General features: G+C 37.6%; 1 protein-coding gene across 1 annotated transcript in view; it reads right to left on the reverse strand.

Moving 5' to 3' along the window:
* NCKAP5 (NCK associated protein 5) overlaps nt 1-24756 on the reverse strand; it is a 372817-nt gene that overhangs the window by 75381 nt on the left and 272680 nt on the right. The window contains exons 9-10 of the mRNA XM_017820947.1: nt 19921-19959; nt 12642-12761 (exon numbers count right to left, since the gene is read on the reverse strand). Coding sequence (XP_017676436.1) covers nt 12642-12761; nt 19921-19959 — 159 coding nt within the window. The remainder of the gene's footprint in view (nt 1-12641; nt 12762-19920; nt 19960-24756) is intronic.

Genomic DNA, 24756 nt, shown 5'->3' on the forward strand with positions numbered 1-24756 from the left:
AAATGAGACTAGCAATGAAGATATGACAGAAAAAACAAAATGGTCTCAGGAACAGTAAGTAGTATTATATGAACACATACACACATGCAAACACTCCAAAAAGCACACACAATACATATACAAGGTTTGTCACAAGAGTTCTATCTGGTTTTGAAAATATGCAGGGCCATGGTATTTTTTTTAAGAGTGGTATTACAGCTCCTGTTGAGAAAGGAGTTCATCACATTAATTTAAATCTCCGATAAAATAAATTAGCTTTTTTATTGCCAGGTTGAACTACAGGGCTATGATTGTTATGTATTGCTACAATCTAAGTCTTAATGGCATTTTAGCCCTGTGGTGGTCAAACAGAAACCATTTCAAACCTTCTAAAGGCTATTAAAACATGTGCAGATGTCTGGAAAATTAATACTATTATCTAACTCTAACCTTTTGCCTGTAGGAGGAAAAGAAGAGTGAAGGCTCGGGGAAGAAGTTTTAGATCAATACATGGCAACCAAGGAGGGTAAGCACCGTTCACATGAAAGTTCATTGGCTGTGAACAGGTGATTCAAGCGAGCAGATTCATCCTTATTTGGATTTCAATGAAATCATTCATTTACTCAGAAAAATAATTTAAGAGAGATGAGCAACATTTTTGCAATCCTTCCTCACTGCTGTTTCCCAAGGTCCAGCAATCTAGACTCTGGAAAGGTTCATTCATTTAAATGACAAGAGCATGAATTTGTCAAGGTTAATGTTGAACAAGCCATATTTTCCTTGCCTCAGTATTATGCTTTAAAAGGTTTCTCCATCCCTCCACCCTCTTTTGTGTGTGTGTGCCTGTGTGTAATATTGTCGAAATGACATATGAACTGAAAGGAATTTAAAAGTAGGAGGAGAATTTCAAGAAATACTTTTATTGTTAGTTTAAAGCTTTTACATATGTATTTTTTCTCCAACTCTAATGCATTGTTTTTGTTTCTGACAGAATAATTTCTAATAAGGAGAGACTTTTATCTTGAATACCTGGATACAAGGTATTTGATTCTATCTTCTTTCCTAAAAAGTACTTACTTAAAGTATAATTTAGAAAGAGTAAGTGGGCAGATTCCCAGATAGTAGGAATTATTGGCTTCACTTCTACTACTGAAATGAAAAGAATTTCTGACAGGTCGAGAATTGTCCCGTAGACTTCCCCAACTTTTGCTGTTTTTTCAGAAACAAAGTTTCTAGAGGGTCATAGTGTACCTTTGTTGTGGTATCACAGAATCACTGAATATTCTGAGTTGGAAGAGACCCACAAGGATCATCAAGTCCAGCTCTTAAGTGAATGACCCATATGGGGATCAAACCCATGGTGTTGGTATTATCAGCACCATGGTCTAACCAACCGAACTAATTTCATTTTTGGAAGTCTCAAGTCTGACCACTTGCCATCTCGAAAGGGCACTTCAAGTTCTGCAACATTTATCCTGATATAAAAAAACCATAGGGCTCGTGTGCAAGATGGAGTACAACTCTGTAGATCTGGTGATCTCAATAAGCATCTCAAGTCTTTAGAATTCTGGAATTCCACCAACCTACTCTGGAACGATGATAAACTTCAGAAGGATCTCACAATCAGTCTGGTCATGCAAGCTGAGAAACTTGCTAAAACTGAAACACAGGTGAAGTGGGAGAGCCAGTGCTGGTACCAACAGGGAGGGTTGGTACCATGCACCATACTGGATGCATGGAGGATATGAGGACACAGACCTGCGCTGCCCATGTTCATCTGCACCTCGCTCCTACTGCCCTGCCAGCAGAATACCAGGAAATGGAAAATGGGAAACGTCAGTCATTGCTCCTGCAAGGGAAGGTACCACACCCTCCAAGGACTTGGACTGGCCTTGTGAGTGCTTGGGCTAAGCCCTGGCATATGACAGTAGGGAAGAGTCCCCTGGAAGAGTCCCTTAGAAGAATCCTCTTCCCACTACCAGAGGCAACCTGCCCCGGGCTGGGAGCAGCTGGGAGCTTTACCTCTGGCATAGATGGCTGAGAATTGCAAACTCTCTCAGCAGCTGTCTCTGCTCAGAAGAAGCCGTGCCAACCAACATTTGATTAGGAATCTGTGCCCTTGTGAATAGATCGGGTTTTTTTTCACAGTAGATAAAAGCAGGGCTTAGGAGGTATTACATAGGAATTTCAAAAGGGGTCAGCTCCCATTTTGGCACAAGATAAGTAGCTAGATTTTTAAAAGAGCTCAGCACAATGCCTTATCCTGTGTGCATGAAGGACCTAAAGAGCTAAATTAATGGTTAATTCTATTTGTTGTTCCCCCATGAACTGGTGAAGACTGGTAGCAGAGCAGAGAGTACCCATATTTCTGATTATTGTCAAAATCTCCCAAGGATCATTTAGTGGAATAAATCTAAGTGAGCCTCTAAAATACAGTGCTAATCTCTGATTCGTGCTCACACTTGCAGTATCTATAATTCATAATAATTATGCCTAGACCTGTGCCAGTGCCTGCATCTACTATACAGAAGGCTTATTTAGAGAAAAGGAGTTAATACTAAGTGATAGGAAACTTATTAAAAAATGATGGAGCATTTCTGCTTTTAAAATATAACTGAATATAAAAATCTAGGATCAAAACACTACAAAAATGAAGTAGCTCATCTCTGAAATTGTATATCAGAAAGATGACCTGAAGAGTGGGAGTATGTTTGAAATTTTTAAAGCACTGATATTAATTCAAGATGCCATTACTTTGGCAGTCTTTCCATACTTCCAGTGCAGTAAGTTGGAGTTTAATTCATAATGTTGAAGATGCCCTTGTAATGCATACAGGACACAGAAAAAGCACTGCACCTTCATGCACCCAGAGATCAGTCAGTGACTAATGAAACACAGCTTGCCCTATCTAGAGAAAGAAAAAAGCATGAATGCAGTCTAAAAATGCTAAAAATACAGAAAGACTCAAGTCTGTCAGTATCACATTGTTAAAGATTTAATGACAAGGGTAACTTTTCCTTTTAGCTTGTCCTTATCAAGAGAGATACCCAGATGGTAATTTAAGAGTTAAGGCACTAATGGACTCTTCAGTTTCACTGAGCACCTACGTGCTGATTTTATCTTGCAATACAGTATTTCACATTCTCAGCGAAGTCAACAGAGATGTAGTCAATAGTGTCATGGCCTTTGGATGAGGATTTGAATCTTACCAGTATCCAAACCATCATTAAAGAAGATAGGTCATTTGGGAAACAAAGGAGAGCATTAGTAAAATTCAATACTAAAAGATGGGGTTGGTTCAGTAGGTGTTTTATGATTCACTATGAGCAACATTTTGTTCTAATTAGCAACTCTTTCTTCTATGCACAGTATCTGTAAGAGTATACAAAAAATATAAAGTATATCACAGGAAAATTAATTTTTTCATAACAGATGGCAACAGAAAATACCTATTGAGTAATCTTATGTGCTTCAACCCACTTAGCATAATGTAAGTTTGTTTCATTTGATGGAATGTGTAATTTTATATTACTAGCAAATTACACTGACCTGATATAATCTGAACAGTTTAAATGTCACCAAGCAGAGTACTTATTGGAACACCTATTTCTCAGTAAAAAAGCCATAATTCCATATTGTTTCTTGTATTCAATGTGCCACTGCTCTTAAGCAATAGTAACAAAACCATAGTTATAAAGCAAAATATAAACAAAGTTTTATATGTATTGTGTGTAATAAGAGATGAAATGAATCCTTTATCTATTGNAGTTACCCTTCATTTAAGTCTCAAAGTCTTAAGAAAACAAAAATGAATGACACAGTTAACTCCACTGGTGCAATAAGAAGAAAATGACAGATCTATAATAATAAAGGTTATATTTCTGTAATGCTTTAGAATTTCAATAGATTTCCACTTTACCACAAGAAAGAGCCCTTTAAATCTTTGAATCATTTAATTTTATACATTCTTTTGGTATTTCATTTGGGAGTTACGGAGTGTGAAATATGCACCATGATGAGAAAACAATTACCCAGCACACCTGTTGCTTGAGCATACTACATTTAAGCAGGACTTGCAGTGGCTACTATTTTACTCCACTGTGAAATCCAAAATTAGGCCTTAAAAGCTGACCTAATGACATGAACTTGCCCTTTTATATGTAACACATGGCTTGTACTTACCACATCTCATACTGTGATAACATTAGAACAAATCCATGCTAATTTTTGCTATCAGAATGTCAGTGAGAAAGATTTTCCCATTTAGAAAAGGAACCTGAATGAATGACTCCTGACTTAAATACAACAACTATATATTAAAAAAAGTCTGTAAACTTCAACACCAGAAACATAGTAGACAAAAAAATGTTATGTTTCATACAAAACATAAACATATGAGTAACTCATGGAGTTTTCACAAAGTTCACAGTCTAGAATACAGGCTGCCTCTAAGCAGCCTCTGTACTTACACTTGACCTTTTATATAGGGATTCACATGATAAGTTGTTAATACATCTTGCTAATACATTCAACAAACAGAACAGGCCAAAAGATCATTCAAAAGCATTGTACATATAACTGCATGGAATAAAAAAAGCATATTTTTCTAATGTTTATTAGAAGCGTGAAGCACAGGACAAGTCTGGAAAGGAAGACAGCAATACTATTTCCTATTGTGGAATTCCTTCCTTTTTTCTTAAATTTATTCCCATACAGAAAGTACACAATAAAGGAAAAACCATGAAAAACATTCTTGTACTTAATGACTCTGTCCACACACTTGCTTAGGGTTTCAAATGCTATATTGGATTCCTGCCATCATGTGTATCATCACTGGTAATAAAAATCTATGCATAGAATAAAGAGAAATCTATGGTTCACCCTTTGTCAGCTCCTTATTTTTCTTTGTCTAAAAATAGGCAGTAAAAATCTTACTTTTGTTGTTAAGGCCTGTCACATCAATACAGCCCCACCATTTTCCTGATACGTGCTTACTCTGAAATACTGTCTTTGCTCTTCAGAACAATGCCTATACATTTCTTCAAAACCTGAAAAAAACCTGCTTTCCTCAGTCAGAATCATTCATAAATACTTCACCAAAGATCACTTGTGGCTTTCCTAAAGATTATTTGCTCATTTGATTTACTGGTTTTGGTATCGCTGTAGCAATTTATTCTAATAATAAATAATGGAAACAGCTCATTTTTAGATTTGGTATCTGAAAATTGTCTATTTAAAACTGTATCACAAAATGTCATGTTTGTGTTGATATGGAAAGCCTTTCAGTGCTTTTCTGGGGAACTTCTCGAGGCTAGTTAAAATATTTGGACATAGGAATGCTTAGCAGTTGGGAGTAATCTTCTCTTAAAACTATTACAGTTCTCATCAGAACTACATGCCCTGGGAGCTTTAGCTAATGTTTTGGTTTTGTTTGAGAGCAAATTGCTAAGAACTGAGGTGTTGAAATAAGGGAAAACAGTCTGACAAGAAGGTAAATCACCAAAATGCAAATTACTGATGGAGCAGACTTATCAGGTCAGTTGATCTCACTTGCTCATAATAAAATATTGTTCTGTTCTTGCTTTAGGTCGAACTGTTGGGAGGGATACCACCCTACCTCTCCTCTCATACATCATGCCATGGCCTATAACAAAAATTTTTGTGATGTTCCTTTATCAGCCTGAATTAGATTTAGATCCAGCAAATTACTTTGGCAAATGTCTTGTTTTGAGAATGAGAGTCTTACAGTTTCCTCAGTCGGAAAAGAGCATGTCAGGATTCTCCCATATTACAGAGTGGTGTTCTTCAGGGACAAGAGAAGCCATTTCACTCCAGGGATCCCACAAGGCTGCTTGGAGATCTACACACCATGGCTGTGATTTACACACTCACAAGCACAAGTCCCTATGACTGGAGATGGCCTGAGGAGAGCCACTGCTGAGGATCACATCCAACAATTCCCAGCACTCTCCCAAACACCTGTTTACATCAGAGCTCCTTCTGGAGCTGGCAGCATATCAGATGCATTGCCAAATTCTTTCAGATATTATGCTACTGCTGTGTATTCAAAACTAGAAGTCATATGGCTTAAGGAGGTTAGATGGAGTTTCTCCAGAGGGGGGTGTTTCCCCTCCTTCTCTCATCGCCGACTTTGGTTACTCATTCATCTAACCAGTTGGTTCTCATGAATCCTTTTTTGTGTAATGTTTCTTCAGCACATACTTGGCACTGCAAACAGGGCAAGTAAGAAATATGGTTTATAGTGTAATATTAAATGTTGATGATTTAAGCTGAGATGAAACACAGACTTTCAAATTTTGCTTTTCTGTCTTCTCAGATGTTATTGGTGAGTGAGGACATGACACAAATAGAAAGTAGATATCAGTTTACTGTGATAATGTAAGACTGGAAACAATGACAGCATCTTCACATGAAGAAAATGTTCCTTTAATTTGTTCTGGAAAATCTCAAAAAGCTTTGAATGTTCTATAATAGATCACTATCTTGATTCCTGACATGCAGAAGCATTCTTATAATTTCTCATGGCTACAAGGCTGGAGGCTCTTTCCTGGGACAGTAAGTGTGCACTTCAGTAGCCTTGAACTGGAGGAAGCACTCAAGCAGGGCTACAGCCTGGAATCTTCCGATAACCACAAGTAGCATAAAACCCACCATTACACCTCTTAATAGGTGCTCTACTAGCAACCTAATTCTTGGATAAAGGTTAATGTACTGGTTTAAACTTAATATATCTCAAACATGCTTTACATTTATGTGATTACCTTTTTCTCTGTTGATACAGCCCTGGAGATTGTCCTAACTTTTAAGCAGTATTCCATTATTGCTGAATCAATTAGCAGATCTGGAATTAACTTCTCCTTCAAGCCACCAGTCCTGATATTTGAGTAAATAAATATCACTACAGATACTGCCACACCTTATTTAGATTTATATGTTTACTGAGAAGAAAAGGACAGAGATTGTTCTGGAGATGGACTTTTCCAGAAGATTTGCAGATAAGCGTATTCTGACAATCTAATGGATACAAAGGAATAAATGTGAAGTAAGCAAATAAGCAGCCCAACTGCAGGAGTTTCATGACTTTAATACAATTTGCTCATCTTGGTATGAAGTTTGCCTGCTCTCCCAAGAGCCTGGAGGCACAAGGCAGGACCAGCTTATGTGAGATGGGAATTCTACTGCTACTCAGCATATAACAGTCCAGTTACTGAAATGTACTTTGGAATGCTGACAAACTGTTTTCTAACAGTGTGTGATGATTTTAGTTTTCATTTCAAACCCTAAATACCTACTTTCTAAAATTCTTGAATATTACACATATCTCACCGCTGTAAAGTGATGCAACTTTGCTTTTAACCTCCTGCATCAGACATCATCACGTCTAATGACGTCTGAACCAAAGGTCGAACTCTGAGCCCAGATATTCTGTCTTCTTTTGTCAGGTGTTAGGGCAATTAATTGCCCTCTTTTTCTCTCCGTATAAAATAATGTAGCTGTTTCAATTTACCCCTTCCTGCCAAGTTGTACAGCTGTTTCCATCAAAATACATACAGCTACACTCTGCCTTGTACATCAGGTCATAGTTTTCAGGTTATTAGAAGACCTAATATGAATGCAGTTATAATAAAGTAATTATTATTTAAATTGACCTTCTGAGAATTCAGTGCACTGTGCTGTAGAATTTTAGACAAAATTTTAGACCTAAAATTAAACAGTATGGATGGTAAATGTAACTAATCTGGCCAGAGAAACACAAGGAGAAAATAGATGCTTCAAGAGACCTTCCTGCTTTGTTCTGGGGTTGATAAAGTAGAATTTTTATGATGGAAATAAAACGGCAATGAAAATATAGTTTAGGATCAGAGACATTGTAAATCTTATGATTAGAAATATTATCTTATACTTTCCCAACTATGAAAAATTTATTACTTATTTAATCAAATAAATCAACTCAATAAATTTTGATACTTGCCACTTTTTCATACCTTTCACTGAAGATTCCCTGCAGGCTTTATAACAGAAACCCCATGACAGTAACTTTCTGGGTGAAAAGTGGAAGTAGGACTTCACCCATGGGAACAATTCAGCTGGCAAACATCTTGAATTTGTGCAAACAGAGATACATAATATAAAAAAAAAAATACTGGCTTCTTTGTCAGAAGGCAAATCCTGACCCTTGATATCCTCAGTAACTTTATACAAGTCTTCACTCTTGTAAAAGAAGGATATGCAATATCCAAATTAGGTTCAATGCCAGTAGTTATGCTTTCAGGTATAAGTGGAAAAAGAGAGTAACTAAAAGAAATAGATCTGTGCCTCAAGACTGAGCAGTCTATACACAATGCATTCAAAACAACTCTGTGAGATGCCACACCTAAGAAGCAGACAAACACTGTAATTTGGTGATTTTAGTAGTTTAAATTTTCTGTGAATAAAACACTCCATCATTTAGAAAAAATAAGACAGAAATGCAGTGATATTGACATTTAAAACATTTTTCATAGATGCTATACATGGCCATGAGCAAAGCAGAAGGGATAAGTTTCATCTAAAGCTTCTTATTCCTACTCTTGCATCCTCTCTTTGGATTTGTCTTATCCCTTCAGCATCCTTCTGTATATCACCTCCACAGATTTCTCTCTTCACTTCAAATGAGTTTTACTCTGCTCAGTTTTAAATCTTTGCCTATTATCCCCAATTATTTCTCCCACTTGCAGATGAAATATAAGGTGGCTCACTAAAACAGAGTTCCTGGTTTTATTTCCCAAACCCCTCTTGCTATGACAGGGAGTATTTAATATCTTTTTAGCAACCATATTAAAAGAGGAAAATTAAGGCTGCTTGGGCAGAAACTACTCTTGTGCGCCAGGTTTTAACTAAAACTTTTGCTTTTTCTCATGTGGTGCTGACACAAAACACTTTTCCAAGGCTTCATAATTTTAAAAAAGCTGTTTCAGAGAGATTGCCTGAAAATAATAATAATGATAATAATAATAATAAAGTTGATCAGCCTTCTCCTTATTTATCTACTCTAATACTGGTTCTGTAAATCACACATTTCAGCTAGAAAGAATGTTCCCAGAAAGACAGGGTAGCTCTTAAAACTGTCTACAGTATCAGAGGTGAAAAAAAACCCCTAAGTTACCTCTTTCTCCTCCTTACATTTTGCAGCAGAGACTGCATTACATATCTTTTCATGACAGGAGTGATCTGTGTCACTCCCTACAAGCAGTAAGCACACCAAAATTTCTGGCAGAAAAGGACTTACATGGCAATACACACCATCACATGCCTCAATACATATTGCTTTAAAAATACTATTAGGACCTTCAACTTCATAAGTACTTACACTTCTTGTAAATGCATGAAAATGTAATACTTTTAATATCATTTTTATGGTGCAGGATTCCTGAGGCAGCCATGAAAACCATATTACATGAATTTTTTTTTTAATTGGTAGCAAAATCAGGGTTTTTTTGAACTGTGTGAGAAGTATGATGAAAACAAAACCAGTGCAATTGGTATGGCATGGGGGCCATTACTCTCCGGTCAAATTTAAAACACTTGTATCAATTATTTCATTGAAAAAATTGTGAACGATCTAATTTCTAAGACACACGAAACATGTATTATTTGCTCTGCAATCAACCATACAAAAAACCTAGGGTAGTGATGAAATCTATTCTGATTTTTTAAAAAAGAAATCTATATTTCTGTTGAAATCTGAGAAGTCAAAATGTTTATGGTTTAAAAATAAGTTTACTTTGTAATACAAAAGTCTTCTAATGTCAAATACAGAATAATTGGATGGTAATATACAACCAAATCACAGAAGCTGATATGCAGAAAAAGTAACTAATACTACTTATTTTAGATCCTGTCCTCTACTATGGCATTCTTGAAAATTTCTAGTTGTACTAAGTGTGACTACTCCTGGGATGAGATCAGCATTAAATAAAATTGAACTGTATTGTATAAGAATGTACAGGAAAGGTGAAAACACCACCTGCCCCCTGCCCCTAGTTAGCAGTATTTGCCCATTCACTTTGATTGGGATCATGATTTAACAGGAATGTCCTTAAGCACATATTTAGAACTTTCCTGTAGAGTGACACACTGAAACCAATATTTACCTACTGCTCTAAAACTGAGCTCTATGTGCATTTCCAAGAAGACATAATCCAAATTGTGCTTTAATTCTATGCAGGCACACAATAGTATTTGTTTAATTTCAGTCCTAAGAAAACACCCTTCTTCAGATATGCTTCAGATTTCAGACTTCAAGATCACAGACTTCACACCATTATTCGAGTCTGAAGTACATTTAGAGGATAATTATATTTCTGGAAACTCACGAATTTACTGGGGTATTTTTTTGGTAAAAAAAAGGACATATGAAATGTCTTAACAGAAGTTCTTTTTCTGATGTACACTGCAACTTGTTCTCTGCTTTTTTTTTCCCGAGGGGGGGTAAAACCTGTTGAAAGCAACAGTAAGAACGTAACAGGAAATTTTGCTCCAGGAAGACCAGGACTTTGCAAATGAACTTAATTCCCTTTTGTCCTCAGACAATAAAGATAAATCAAGTGAAAAGCAGGGGGAGGGGAACCTACACACATTAGTTCCTGCCAATATGTGCAAGAATAATGAGGTAAAATAGCTTGAATCCCTCAGGAAAACCTGTTTTTCATTTGGTTCTTTCTTCTACCTGGTGCAACTTCATCTCTTTCAACTTCTTTCACACCTGTCACACAATCTGATTTCAAAGAACTGAAGTCAAAGCACTGATCCCACTTTTCAGACGCTAGCTAACACTTCCATAACATTCCTAGAATAACCTGGCTTTATTATTGCCATACAAGGAATTGGGAGCCATATATAGGAGCCATATATGTAATGATCAATGTACAGAGTATGACTTCTGTGCACTCTAACCCCAAACTAACACAGACTAGAGTTAGACACTTTGGAAAAAGAAAGACAGAAAAAGAAGAAAGGAAGGAACGAAGGAAGGCAGGCAGACAGAAAGAAAGAAAGAAAGAAAAACAAAGAAAGAAAGAAAAAGAAAGAAAAAGAAAGAAAGAAAGAAAGAAAGAAAGAAAGAAAGAAAAAGAAAGAAAAAGAAAGAAAGAAAGAAAGAAAGAAAGAAAGAAAGAAAGAAAGAAAGAAAGAAAGAAAGAAAGAAAGAAAGAAAGAAAGAAANAAAGAAAGAAAGAAAGAAAGAAAGAAAGAAAGAAAGAAAGAAAGAAAGAAAGAAAGAAAAAGGAAAGAAAGAAAAAGGAAAGAAAGAAAAATGAAAGAAAGAAAAATGAAAGAAAGAAGGAAAGGAAAAAAAGGAAAAAAGAAAGGGAAAAAAAAGAAAGGAAAAAAAGAAAGAAAAGAACCACCCTAAACCAGGAAGAAGGAGCAGGGGATGTGACTGTCAAAAGCAGAACTGAGCAATAAGGATCCATGCTGTGGTGGATGGGTCAGAAACTGTGAATGCATAAACATAAATCAGTCCTCTATACAGGGGTCTGTGAAGGACGAACAGTGAAATAAATCAGGGTGCAAGGGACAAGAAATTAGAAGAGAGAAGGTCCTGACCTAGCAATAACTAAATCAACAAAAAATCAAGAGACAGAACAAGAACCTGAGGATAACTCAAGAATCCAGATCCCTGTGATGGTGACCTGGCACCACCCTGCCTGTGTTTTAGAATTCCACAGTAATTACAACTATTTGCCCTCACCATGGGGATTCCCTTGCCTTTCACAGCAGCTGTAAGAAGACCACGTTTCCTAAATAAACAGACAAGCCTGATGAGAGTTAGCAGACCTCAGCTGTTGAGCAACAGTGCAAGGGCCAAATTTTACTTTGAGATACAGATGCAGAGCAGCAAGGATTTAAGTAAGATGCACATTTAATATCACTTATGTAGGTGACATGACCAGCAAAGGTTTAATTAGTCCTCATTTGCTGTTCTCCCAGCTCATAGTCAGATCTGTTGGAACTTCTGCAAAGCAATTCTACTTCTAAAAGCAGGTGATAAATTGATGGATTCACTCACAATAATGGACTTTGCCAAATGAAAAGGGATACTGAAACATCTCTTAGTATTCCAGAATGGCAAATGAGTGGGAGACAGGTCACTTGGTTTCTCAGCTATACACTCCCATAAAGCATTGGCAAAAAAAAAATCACTCCAAGCCTATGAAGATGTTCTTAAGCACTCGCAAGTAAGCTGAAACCAGAACAGTATCACATATGGCGAAAGTTAAATAAATGGGCTGTCTTCTCACAGGAAATTACACTGTTCACCATCAAGCAGAATGTTAAGGAATCCGAGCTTCTCCCCTGCAGAGGGATAATGAACCCATATCATTCCATTTATCATAGTGAAGAAGCACCAAAAAAAGTAAGTTACTCTGCAGGTGTGCTCCTCTCTCCAGATTTGCACACAATATCTAGTTGCAGTTCACTGGCACACAGTTTCAATTTCAATGGGATCAGATTATAGATAATGGATATTCTTCTAATATATTAAATCTATCAACTGTCATTTCCCATTTATTGACATAACCTTAAAAGGAAGAAAAGTATTTTATAATTGTAAGAAATATAAAGCTCATAGCCTGTTTTCTGCAAAGGCCATTTCCTACCTGAAGGAGGAGGTCAGAAGCTGGTTTGACTTTCTGCTGGAAAAGCACACTTAATGTTCGATTCTGTTGTTCCAAATCAAAAACTCTCATTTTCAGCTTTATACATTCCTCCCTCAAACCCTGCAGCACAAGGGAAAACAGGAAAATTAGAAAGCAGGTAACAGAAGCACTTAAAAAGCTCTAAGTAATGTCAGATGCTAAGAAGAAATAAACATACAACTTTTAAAATAGTATAAATCAGAAATGTACTACTTCATTTTCTCTAGTTGTTTGATCATCCAGGATAACATTAAAAAAATCTTGTAGTGACAAACAGTAGTTAATTGTCACCTTCTTTTGGAGTTTTCTGTTAGGATAAAAGTGACTTTGCTAGCAATATGTTTCATTTTGCAGCTGACATAAAGCAAAAAGCAATGAATATATGACTATTGTAATAAGCATTAAGCTAAGGAAAAAGCATAATCTATAGCAAACCAGGCAGAAGTTCAAAGTGGTACTGTGTCTTCAAGGTACTATTCTGAAGTCTGATCCCCTCCTTCCTTTTTTTGGGACTAACCAAACCATTGCTGTGGCTGTTGTGGATGGTCTGTAACTTCCCCCACTGTAACTAGGGGAAGAAGAGCTGGAAAGCAAAAAGAACCTGGGGGTGCTGGTAACAGCAGTTGAACATGAGCCAGTGTGTGCCCAGGTGGCTGAGAAGGCCAATGGCATCCTGGAATGAAAAACAGTGTGGCCAGCAGGACCAGGGCAGTGATTGTCTCCCTGAACTCAGCACTGGTGAGGCCACACCTCAAGTCTTGTGTTCAGTTCTGGGCCTCTCACGACATGAAAGACATTGAAGGGCTAGAGGGAGTCCAGAGAAGGGCAATGGAGTTGGTGAAGGGTCTGGAGCACAAGTCCTGTAAGGAGCAGCTGAGGGAGCTGGAGATGTTTAGCCTGGAGAAAAGGAGGCTCAGAGGGGACCTTTCACTCTCTACACTCCCTAAAACAAAGTTGTGGCCAGGTGGGGGTCAGTCTCTTTGCCCAGATAGCAACTGATAGGACAAGAGAAAATGGCCTCTAGTTGCACCAGGGGAGGCTCAGATTGGATATTTGGAAAAATTTCTTAATGGAAAGGGTTGTCAAGCATTGGAACAGGCTGCCCAGGGGAGTGGTGGAGTCACAAGCCCTGGAGGTGTTTAAAAACCCTGTAGGTATGGCACTTGGGGACATGGTTTAGTGTTGGGCTTGGCAGTGCTGGATTAATAGTTGGACTCGATGATCTTAAAGATACTCGATGTATCTTTCAAATACAAGCAATTCTGGGATTCTATGAAAAACCCTTAAAATTAACCATTAGAAGCAGAGGTGAACTGCAAAACCATTAAAGCCATTAATGGTTTTCAGATATAGCAAATATCTATCTATCTATCTTCAAAGTAAAAGCTGCTTTTCCTGGCCATTTGGAAGAATAAAGGATTCTTTCAGAGAGAGGATTTTGGAGAGAAAGAGAATCTGACACTATGCTTTTCAGCATAATCTGTACAGCTGTCCATTTTGAAGTGTAAGGGATTCATAAACCAGGAAAAGCAGTCTCCTAATAAAGGTTACATTTAAAAATAATAAGCTGCAGCTGTATCTAGGGTTTGGTTTTGTTTTTGTTTTTTTTTTTTAATTTACATCTCCAAAATACTTCCCCATATTCTTTTAAATTTAGGACATTTGCTGCCCTGTGGTATTGCCTAGCTCCTATTACTTTCCACCATATGAGGGTGGAGAAACAGGCCTCTGGATCCCCATATGCTGTCCTGTCAATACCATTAACAACACAATGACCTGGCTTTATGAGATAACAAATCAGAGGAGGAAATTGTGATCAGATGCAGCTTAAATTCTTGCCTACAGTTGCTTTAGTCTCCGCTGTAACCAGCACTGAGGTTAAAAGAGGTGAACACACAATAAAATATGCTCATCTCGAGACTTCCAGAAAATTGTAAACATCTTTTTATCCATAAGTATCAGATTTTATGACACTACCACAAGAAGTTATTTTCTCTTGATAGTTTCACAACATTTGTTTTAGGTGGCTGTCAAGTGGCTGTTCAACTGAAATTGCTACAGCCTTCCAACACAACTCCCAAAAACTCTTGAGTTTGATGTTTTGTGAAGCCCTAAAACTTTGATTTCTATCAGTGAGACCTCTTATCCCTGGTCTTACACATGGCAATCTCTATTAGGAACAGAGATTGCAAGCATCAAGACCCATCATTATCTATCTTTTACAAATCAGAGACTTTAAAATTGAGCCTTGGCTGTTACAACTGTTACAATGCTTAACATTTCAAAATTATTAAGTGCACTGAAAGGGAAAAATGATTCACAGAAACTAACAATGTAGAAAAAATCTAAATCCTAGCAAGGCCTCTGCTCAAAACCTTCCTATGTTACAGTTTTAAAACTGGATGATTTATGGTTCAAAATTTAGAATTTCTGTAAAAAGTCAAATATAAGGTTGTAGATTACCCACCCAGATGCTATAAACCCTCCAATGGTAATGCCACACATAGCCCAGAGGAGAAATGAGGCACATAAACGTAGCAGTATTCTGGTAAAATAAAGTCTGAGTTTAGAAAGTTGGAAGTCCTAAAATTACCAATTAATAAAGCTATCACATGTCTGAAGCCTATTATTCCTCTCCTGTGGGCAAAACGACTAGCTATTAAGATAGCAATCTCCCAAATGTTTAAGGTATTCCTATGGTTTCACTATAGTAATATCCAAGCATCCCTCTAGTCTTGCTTTATCTCTTCAGTTTGAATGAGACTCACTCTTCTCCAAAATGGGATCCAATGCCCTCATTAGAGGGTCCACAAAAACACTGCTCTTCCTCTGAACATGCTTCTTTCCGTTTTAATTAATACTTAATTCACTTTTTATTTAATTGATGAAAATGAAGAAGAAATAACTTTCATACAGAGCCCTGAGTAAAAAAGTATTCTCCTGAATACAGTCCTATGAAAGAGAGTAATATGCAAAAATAGATACACAGATCACAAAACTATTTCATTAAGTGGTGTAACTCAAATTTCAAACTGTTAATACAGGTCTTACATGGAACAAATATAAATAAATATACAGTTCTCAGCACTCCAATCACCTCATGCTATATGAGAAGCCTTTGGGTGGAACGAGAAAGAATGGATGTTTTCAGTAAATATCATAACATACAGGTTTGCCTCAAATAATTTTTTTGTTTCTCTGACTTCCTAAATTTTTTAGAAGTAAAATCTTCTATAAGTGGTAGAAAATCCACAGAATTTTGCTACACAAAATTTGGGAAATTTTGCTGTGTGACTAATTCAGTACAAATCTCAAATTAATACAGTTTATCCATAATCTCAGTAAAAAAAAGTCTCTCATGTTAGAGAAATTCTGTATGTATTGTAATGAATTATATATCTGAAAAGTGAACATTGAAGACTGTAATTCCATTTCAAGGATTCGGTGACATTGTTAAATCACTCAAGCTTTGCTCACTCAATTCGTGTCACCAGATTCCCTCAGCGGAATCACAGTCTTTCACATACTGGCAAGTGCACACTGCTGTATTCCTTACATTACAGCATGTATTTAAATTAAGCAAAAATCAGTCCTTGAGGGACAATTTCAAACTCATAGCAAAGCCTATACAGGGTGCACTACTGTACAAAATCACTCTTCTCCCTTTTCTGAAAGCTCTCAGCTTTTCTCCATGTCTTGCTATGCCCCAGGGGTGTGTTATCTCTCTGTGGCATGACTGGCTCTGTCTTCCTGCTCAGCTGCATGACAGTGGATTTATCTGTTTACTAGTTACTATTTGGGTTCTGATATCTACCTTTTTGGGACTGGTGTGAGGAGTGCAATTTCCTCTTTATTGTATGCTATTGTGTTCCTGTCTTTTCTTATAAAAGGACTTGTATGAACGGTGTCAGGAGCACTATAACAGTTAATATTCATTAGCATTTAGAAGAGTACCCTCTTTCCTCTTTCTATGGATATTAAATTACCTGTTATTACTCAGTAATAGGTAAGCAGCTGTTAAACCCCATCAACCCTAAGTAAATCACTTTATTAAATGTATTCAAATCTGGTTTTATGGTATCCATATGAACTCCTCGGTTCCTATGGGTTTGGGAGAGTTCATTACTGAGAAAGTATGTAGTCATCAAAATGTCTGACACCTTTGCAAAGGGAATCAGGAAGCTCCTCTCTTCATCGGGAAAACAATCATAATATTCCCAAACTAGAGATTAATATATTGAGATTCATCATCATCATGGCTAGGCTTCGCGAACGAAGATTTGGGAAGGCTCTATCCACATTTGCTACAGGCACGCTGGTGGCTTATGAGGCCAATACGTGACAGACATATCCGATTGCAAAAGGCACAGCAGAAAGACTCCTTAGATGGTGTATTCTGCAAGACACGGTTCTTTCTGCGTTGCCTTTTTTCCTCAAGAGTGATCCTGCGTGTGTTCTCGAAGGAGACAGCTGCGTTATAGATGGCGTGTCTCCAGGCCTCCCAATTTGAGGCCAGAGTAGACCAGTTATGGTGATCAATATGGCCAAGGCTGAGATGTTGTTTCAGGGAGTCCTTGTATCTTTTCTTCAGGGCTCCTCTCAAGCGGCTGCCAGTGGTAAGTTCACCATAGAGCAGGATCTTAGGGAGGCGGTGGTCCTTCATCCTTGAGACATGCCCTGCCCATCGCAGCTGCGTTCTCAGTAACATGGCCTCAATACTTGTGACATCTGCTTGCTCTAGAACAGATGTATTGGTCACATCATCTGACCAGTGGATGTTTAAGATTGAACGGAGGCAGCGTTGATGGAAGCGTTCTATGAGACGTAGGTGGTGGCGGTAGATGACCCATGTATTCGGAACCATATAAGAGAGTGGACAACACTATGGCTTTGTAAACACTGATCTTGGTGCTTTTCTTCAAGTGTTTGAATATTTGAATATTGAATATTTGAATATTTGAAGTGTTTGAATTTTCTTCAATATATTGAGATTAACCCTCTGGTAAATATTTCATCAAATATTGTTTTATAATACAAAATGTGTATGAGGCTTTTGGGTACATTAACATGAGAAAATAACTCAGTTTCCATTGAAAGTGCATTGAAAAACAGATTTGAGATTTCTTTTAAAAATGGCTTAAGTTTTATTTCTAAAAGGTGTCACAGCAATAGCTCTGCAGACTCTGCAGTTCTCCGATGATGCACAGACCATGCACATATGTGTACACAGAGTAACACAGTACAGGCAGCAACAGTGCAAGCTTCCCTGGATGTTGTGGCTTGCACAAACCACCTCCAAGCTGCAACACTTCCAACTGCTGTAAGGCAATATCCGTCTTCCAGAGTAAAAGGCTTTGTTGTGCATCTAAAAACCATGGGATTGAACAATGACACTTTCAACCCCAACCTGTGGTAACAACTGTGTGGCTGTTCTGTGATCACAGCTGTTGGGTGAACAGATTTAGGGAATATTATTATTTCTGTATTCCTGATGCCAACTCGGGTCACAGGAATGTGTTATCTATGTAATGGGCAACGGCACCCTCCAGAGTCTTGCATCACACACCTACAGGTGACCTGAACATCTCTGTCTTCAGGACAGGATACCCCAGAGCAGATGTAATGTGGTCAGAACATCTCCCTGCACATCTTTTAATCTGTACAGGATGTCATAAAATTGATTCTCAAAAAATCTGCCCAAGAGGGAGCTGAGAAGGGTATCCAGCCTTCCCCCTGAGTGGGTGGTCAAATGAAATTTTCTGCACCTATTTACAGTTCACTTAGGTGCAGATGGTTCTGGGTGCAGATGTTTGTCTACCCCCCTGTCAGGGCACATTCCCCACTTTTAGGAGTCTATTTGGCAGCGTTAAAGGTCCTTTTGCCCACATCTGAGCTGTGCAGCAGCCACCCTGCACCTATATCTGTACCCAGCCTCCTGCTTCCTTGAAACTAAGCTGCATCCTGACTCCCTGGCTCAGCTTTGCTGGAACCCCTCTCCTCCCCATGGACCTGCCCAGGAAACACAGACCTCACCCTGACCACTGCCTGACCCTGACCCTGGGGCTCCACATCCTGCCTGTCCCACTGTCCCCCTCAGGGACATCCCTTTGCAGGAGGCATTCTGAATAACATTCTGCTGGACTGAATGATGTCCATGAGGGAGTCTTTGGAGCATCTTCAAAAACTATTTGCATCTAGAAAGCTTTTGCGCTTATGGCAGAGATTTTTGATTATTTTAACTTGGTGTTTCTTGCTGCATTTTAAAAACATTATTACTTGTCCTGTCATTAAGTGTAGACAAAACAGTTTATATTCTGCTTTGCACTGTCTGCATTAAAAGACTGCGTTTATGTCTCTTTCAGAATCATCTTTTTAAAACTAAATGATCTAAAGCATTTTAATAATGCCACATTCATCAAGTGGTCGAGATCTCACAAAAGATCATTTCATGAATATTGAAGTGTTCATAGCTTATTATTACAGGTCTTTATATTTTGTTTGTCTTTCCCCCTTTTCCCCTTCAACAAAATGAAATCATGGAATCATCTTTAACTGAAACTTCAGACATGACTCAATCCAGAACAGACCATTATAGAAGCCACAGTGAATCTTTTCATTCTGCTGGGTTTGTTATCACCCTACAAGAATTTTGCCTTTGAAGTACTTACCTTGCTTACCCAGGAGAAAGGATCAGGAGGACCATAAAAAGCTTTTAAAGATAAAATATACATTCTCTATTGTGGGTCCCTAGCCCATAAGTTGAGTAGCTGAAGGCCATTCCATATGAGGACCCTTGTCTTTTCCTCAGAGAGGCACAGGCTCACACCAGGAATGTGAGTGAATGTGAGTGTGCCAGCTATTGACATGCACAGTAATTCATCTGTTTCACATTCCACAGAAATGGACTGTGGGAGCAACACAACTCATTAGGGATAGGCAATGCAAAAATCAGCAGCTGGAGGAAGGATTTTCAGATACTTTTGTGTCAATACTTAGGTAAACAATAAAAATTGAATATGGGTTACATAGAATCAAGCCTTAAAAATGTCCAGATTCATGGATTTTCATTTCTCTTGGATTACAGAATCTTGACTTTGGGCCTGATATGTGGCAGCCTTGGTAACTAAATGTGTGCACAGTTTAAAAAATGTATGCTACATAAATATATATGTATCTTTCAAATGAGCAATGAACATCTGCAAACTCTAAGTTACACCACAATATCCAAATCACAACTTACCTTTTGAGTAAGTAGAGCCTGAACAACCTGATTAGCTACCTGAAAGAAATAAGTAAAAAAAAAAAAAATTAAGTATGTTATTATGTGTGGTTTTGCATAAAAATACCTACTTTTGAGGCTTTACATTCTACTTCCTACCTACAACCACCACCAATTCTAGTGTTTTCATTATTTACAAGTATTTTAATATAATACTAGTAATAATACTAGTAAGATAATACTAGTAAGAATAATACTAGTAGATATTACTAGTAAGAATATATGAAATGCATGTCAACTACTTCTGTGCTAGTCCTCATTATAAAAAAATGTGTACTGTATCAATTGCAGTGTGACATGATGGACATTTGGTTAACTTTGGAGTAGATTAAACTTTCACAGTTCTATATGTAGCTGGTGTGCATCAGCATGGATTGACAGCATTCACTAGGGAGGATTTTTACCAGCTGAGAATGGAGTCCTGAATGTTTTCATGAAGTTTAATTGTTTCTTGATTAAATATTGACAAAATGGTACATCTATCATGACAAGCAGAAACCATAAAGTGCCACAGAAAATTCAAGTACCTACTGTCATCAAAATGTGGTTGGAAGGCAGTCACCCCACATAGCATAATTGACTCGAATGAGATTACACACCATTGATTAGGAGAACTATATATTCAACAGGGAATTTTTGAAGTTATTTATTTTATATATCTTTTCTAATTTACATTTACCATCCAGCAAGGGGCGGGGAAGTGGAAGAAGGAAGGAGAGAAAAAAGGACTGAGATAAAATTTTCTGTTCATGATGTCTTGAATGTTCAAAACCAAATATGCACATTACCACACAAAGCACTGGCCTATGTTTTTGCTCCTGCATTTAGGCAGAGCAAGTAGAGATCTCTCTCTGTGCAAAAAGAGATTTCTGATTTGGTTTCTGTTGACAGAAATTACAGTAAAGCATAAGCATTGAGTCTTCTACCTCTTGGCAAATTAAATAAAACCCCCACACCACTGATGTGAACTGACTTGGGAGAAAAGAGCTACAGTTAATTCACTTCTGTAAATAATTTAGCTCTGTTAGATCCAAAAGTTACATTTGATTCATATGCTCATAAAATTGCCTAGTATCATTTCTTTTTTTTCCAAACTGGTCCCTAACTTCAGGCAGCCTGTGGAACAACGATCCCATAAAACAGCTCTATACATGATTTAACAGAAGACACAGACTAATATTAGAACAGTAATAACCAACAGAAGTAAACATGTTACGGTTTTGAAAACCCATGTGCCTTGCCCTACAGGCTCTCAGGCTCCCACATCCAACAGTGTTCCTTCTGGCAAGTACCTTTAACGTCTGTTTGCTCTACCTGAAAATTGAACAAACCATATCGAATACATTATTTCCTCACTTTCTGACACGGAGTTACTTTACCAAGGAAGAACTAAAAGGCTCTTTGAAGTGTGTACTAGTCACTCACAACACAATAGCCTACGAAATGACTCCTACAGTTTTACATATTGTACAGAGGAGTGTAAATGGCATAATCTTCCAAATGGGTAAAACCTGAACTTGCTGATGCATATATGACAAATTTTCCAGCTTTTGAGTGTATGAAGTTAGATATCTAAATGGAAGTACCTGCCAGTGATCCATAGCTCCCATGCATGTCAATAAGAGAGATATGTAACTAGTTTCTTTACAAAATGGCGTTATTTTTTTCTAGTATCTACCAGCTTCAAAAACTATGTTGCTATTACCATTCAAGATTTTCAGGTCTGTATTTTTGGTATTCAGCAGGAACAGAGGTAGGAAGCCTTCAGTGAAATGTTCTGCAGTTACTAAAATTAATTTAGCAGTCAATAAGTGGAGTCAGCCAAACTGCATTTCAAATGAGGTTGCCATTCCACTCCTACAGCAGATGAAAATAAGCTGCTAAGCTCAACAATCTACTTCATTTTAACTTACAGGTATCAGGAGACACCACGGATATCAATGAACAACATGAACCAGCCCTATGAAACTGACAGTCACTACTGTCACAACCTGTGGAAACTGGGACCATTGAAGGCAGAGGGGTTGACTTCTGAGACACAGCAAATGTGAAATTCCCACTTATATGAGGCGTAACTGTGGCTCAGTCCCAGTAAAAAGCAGGTTGTAAAATTACTTGACCTGTGATTCATGCAGTTAATCAAGGTGAAACAAGGAACAGAATAGAGATGGCTGTTGCTTGGTATGCTATTCGGCAGAAGTGCTTTCACACTGACTGCCTTTCCTTCGGACTTAATAGCCAAGATCCTTAGGTGACGTTTCCTTCTCTGGATTGCAATGAAAGAGATAAAAGATCCAGCTTCATTTTTAACTTATTTAATTATGTTTACATATACATGCCATAAAGTGTTCTTAACAGAAAATGTATAAAAGAATGAATCAAGGAAAAGAGACTCTAGTGTAACATCTGTTATACCTTTTACAAGTACTGATATTTTACACAGCTGCCTTTAACGTACGATTCTATATGCAAAAAGATATTTCACGTGTACCAAAATGAAAGACCTCATTTTTTATTCAAATCTTAAAAACAGAATGCCTTTTTAAGATAACTTTACATTTTTGATTAGTTAATTCTTAAAACATCAGCAAAAATATCATCCACCCTAAGTTGCATAATTTCCTGCATATAAGTATGGTGAAGCTTGACAGAATCTCAGCTGACACAGTGATGTGAATAACCATGACATTACCACTTACCAATAAACTGACAGCTGAATTCCAGGATAAGAAACTAGCATTAGGCATGTTAACCTCAAAGCCCAAAGGTACAAGAGGACAATCCTCAGTTTTGCATTAAATTTTTCAGAGACAGAAAGATACGTTTATGGAGTATATCTGAAATTAAATGAGCTCTTTTCTTATTTATCAAGTACTGGAACATTTCAATGACATCTTCTTCCAAAGGCTGTGCTAAAGTTTTTTACATGTACACTTCAGAGATGAACAATTATTTTAAAATCAGTGAATAATTGTTAAAATTCATAGAGGACTCGTTCAGTTTGATCCATATGTTTTTCAGATTTAATCTCTGAAAATTTGAGTTTCATTGAATTTTATCATGAAAATGATTACAGAGCATGCATTTTTATGTCACAGTTGGAAGCACTCATACAATATTAAATGTGGGGCATTGTATGAACGAAAAGAACTATGTAAAATAATTGACTAAAAAAAAGAAAAATGAGATAAAATAATGGCAAGCATTGCTCTAACAACTCAGCTCCGGTATCTTTTACCTAGAGACAGACAGAAAAATCCCAATGGCTATTTTTACTTCCTTCATATGCAGCTTAATGGCCACCAACACCTTGGCAGAAAGCTCACTGTGCATAGCAAGAGGCCTCATCACACTGCTGTGAGGCCCAAGGGAGCAAGCACGTCATACTGGAAGGGTGGCCGGATTAAATGATGCTTGAATGCCCTGAGCAGAGTTTGCAGAGTGTGCCCAGGGGAGAAAAGCTGCAATTTGTCAATGCTGAGTGATGAGTGAAAAATGGCAGCGTTCTCTCAATAGTTATCAAACGATGTTCCCAACTTTCACTACCTGAAGGGCATGTCAGGCTTCCCAAACATGTAACCAGGTAGCATGGCTAGGTGGTAGCTTTGGAGGAAACCTTTCCTTGTGCATCAGCCCAAGAGAAGTTCAATGCACTCACAACTAATGGGACTGCAGATGTAAAATTAAAATAATGGTTGTCGTAGGCACTCAAATGTTTTGGTGACAGGTTTAGCTATCTCAGGTTTGGGTGTCATCACAGCCTTGTGTGCTCAGGAACAGCTGTGTTCCTCCCTTTAAACCTGCCAGGTCTCCCTGGGGCAAAGTGGGGATGCAGCACAGACAGATACACAGCTGCAGAGGATACATCTGCTCCTAAAAGCTGCTGAAGAATTTCTGAAGCCCTAACTGGGGAAGGTCTGAAGAGGTTTTCCCCTTTGAGAAGTAGGTTTGGCTTAAGATGAGTTATGAACAAAGGAAGCATCAAGTTTAAAGTCTTAAAGGGAAGAAGTTTTCAAGTGGAACATTTTTTTTCTTTTTCTTTCTTTTTTTTTAAAGTATTTATTGAAAGCATTTTATGCCCTTAAGATCTCCGGTAAGAATCCCTGTCTAGAAAGGACTTTGTCACATACAAAATATGCTCAGAAGATTTTAGTTGGAAGTAAAGGTTCTCCAATCATTTTCTGGGTTATTAAATAATTACATTTATGTCTCATCTCCTATTCTCATCATTGTTACTATAAAGAAGGACGGTAAGAATGCACAATTTCTTGTGAAGCTCAGGGGGATGCTAACCTGGGACTCCTGCAGAACTTGCAATTATTAAGTACGATTTTCTTGCCTCAGTCACTGGCAACACTTCTTCACCTCAGTGACCAGAAAGGATTAGGTCTTAGCTTATGTCAGCTAAAACAATGCTGGTTACAGTGCCACTGCCAAAGCACTGTGTGGGCTGAGAGAGGAAGGAGAAGAAAACAATGATAGCAAGCCATGGGGAAAGAACAAGAGAGGTCGCTGCACACAAAACAGAACATGAAAAAAAAAAAAAGAGAGAAGATAAACAAAAAACAAAGCAGGAAAGCACAAATCCACAGGTGATGAGAAGCACTTTCTCCCGAAAAAAGTTAACATAGTGGGAGAAGATGGATACTGCTGTGATAATACAGAACTGAAAACATGCAATGTAATGCTGAAGATATTAAAGTTCAGAGCATAGTTTGATATGAATATTTGATCTTTATACTGACAGAGTGTGTAAAAAACACAACTCTGGGTCAGAAATTCATCCTGTTACTGTAA

The sequence above is a fragment of the Lepidothrix coronata genome, unplaced genomic scaffold, assembly GCF_001604755.1.
Source record: "Lepidothrix coronata isolate B3197 unplaced genomic scaffold, Lepidothrix_coronata-1.0 Scaffold86, whole genome shotgun sequence".
In the NCBI taxonomy this organism is placed as follows: Eukaryota; Metazoa; Chordata; class Aves; order Passeriformes; family Pipridae; genus Lepidothrix; species Lepidothrix coronata.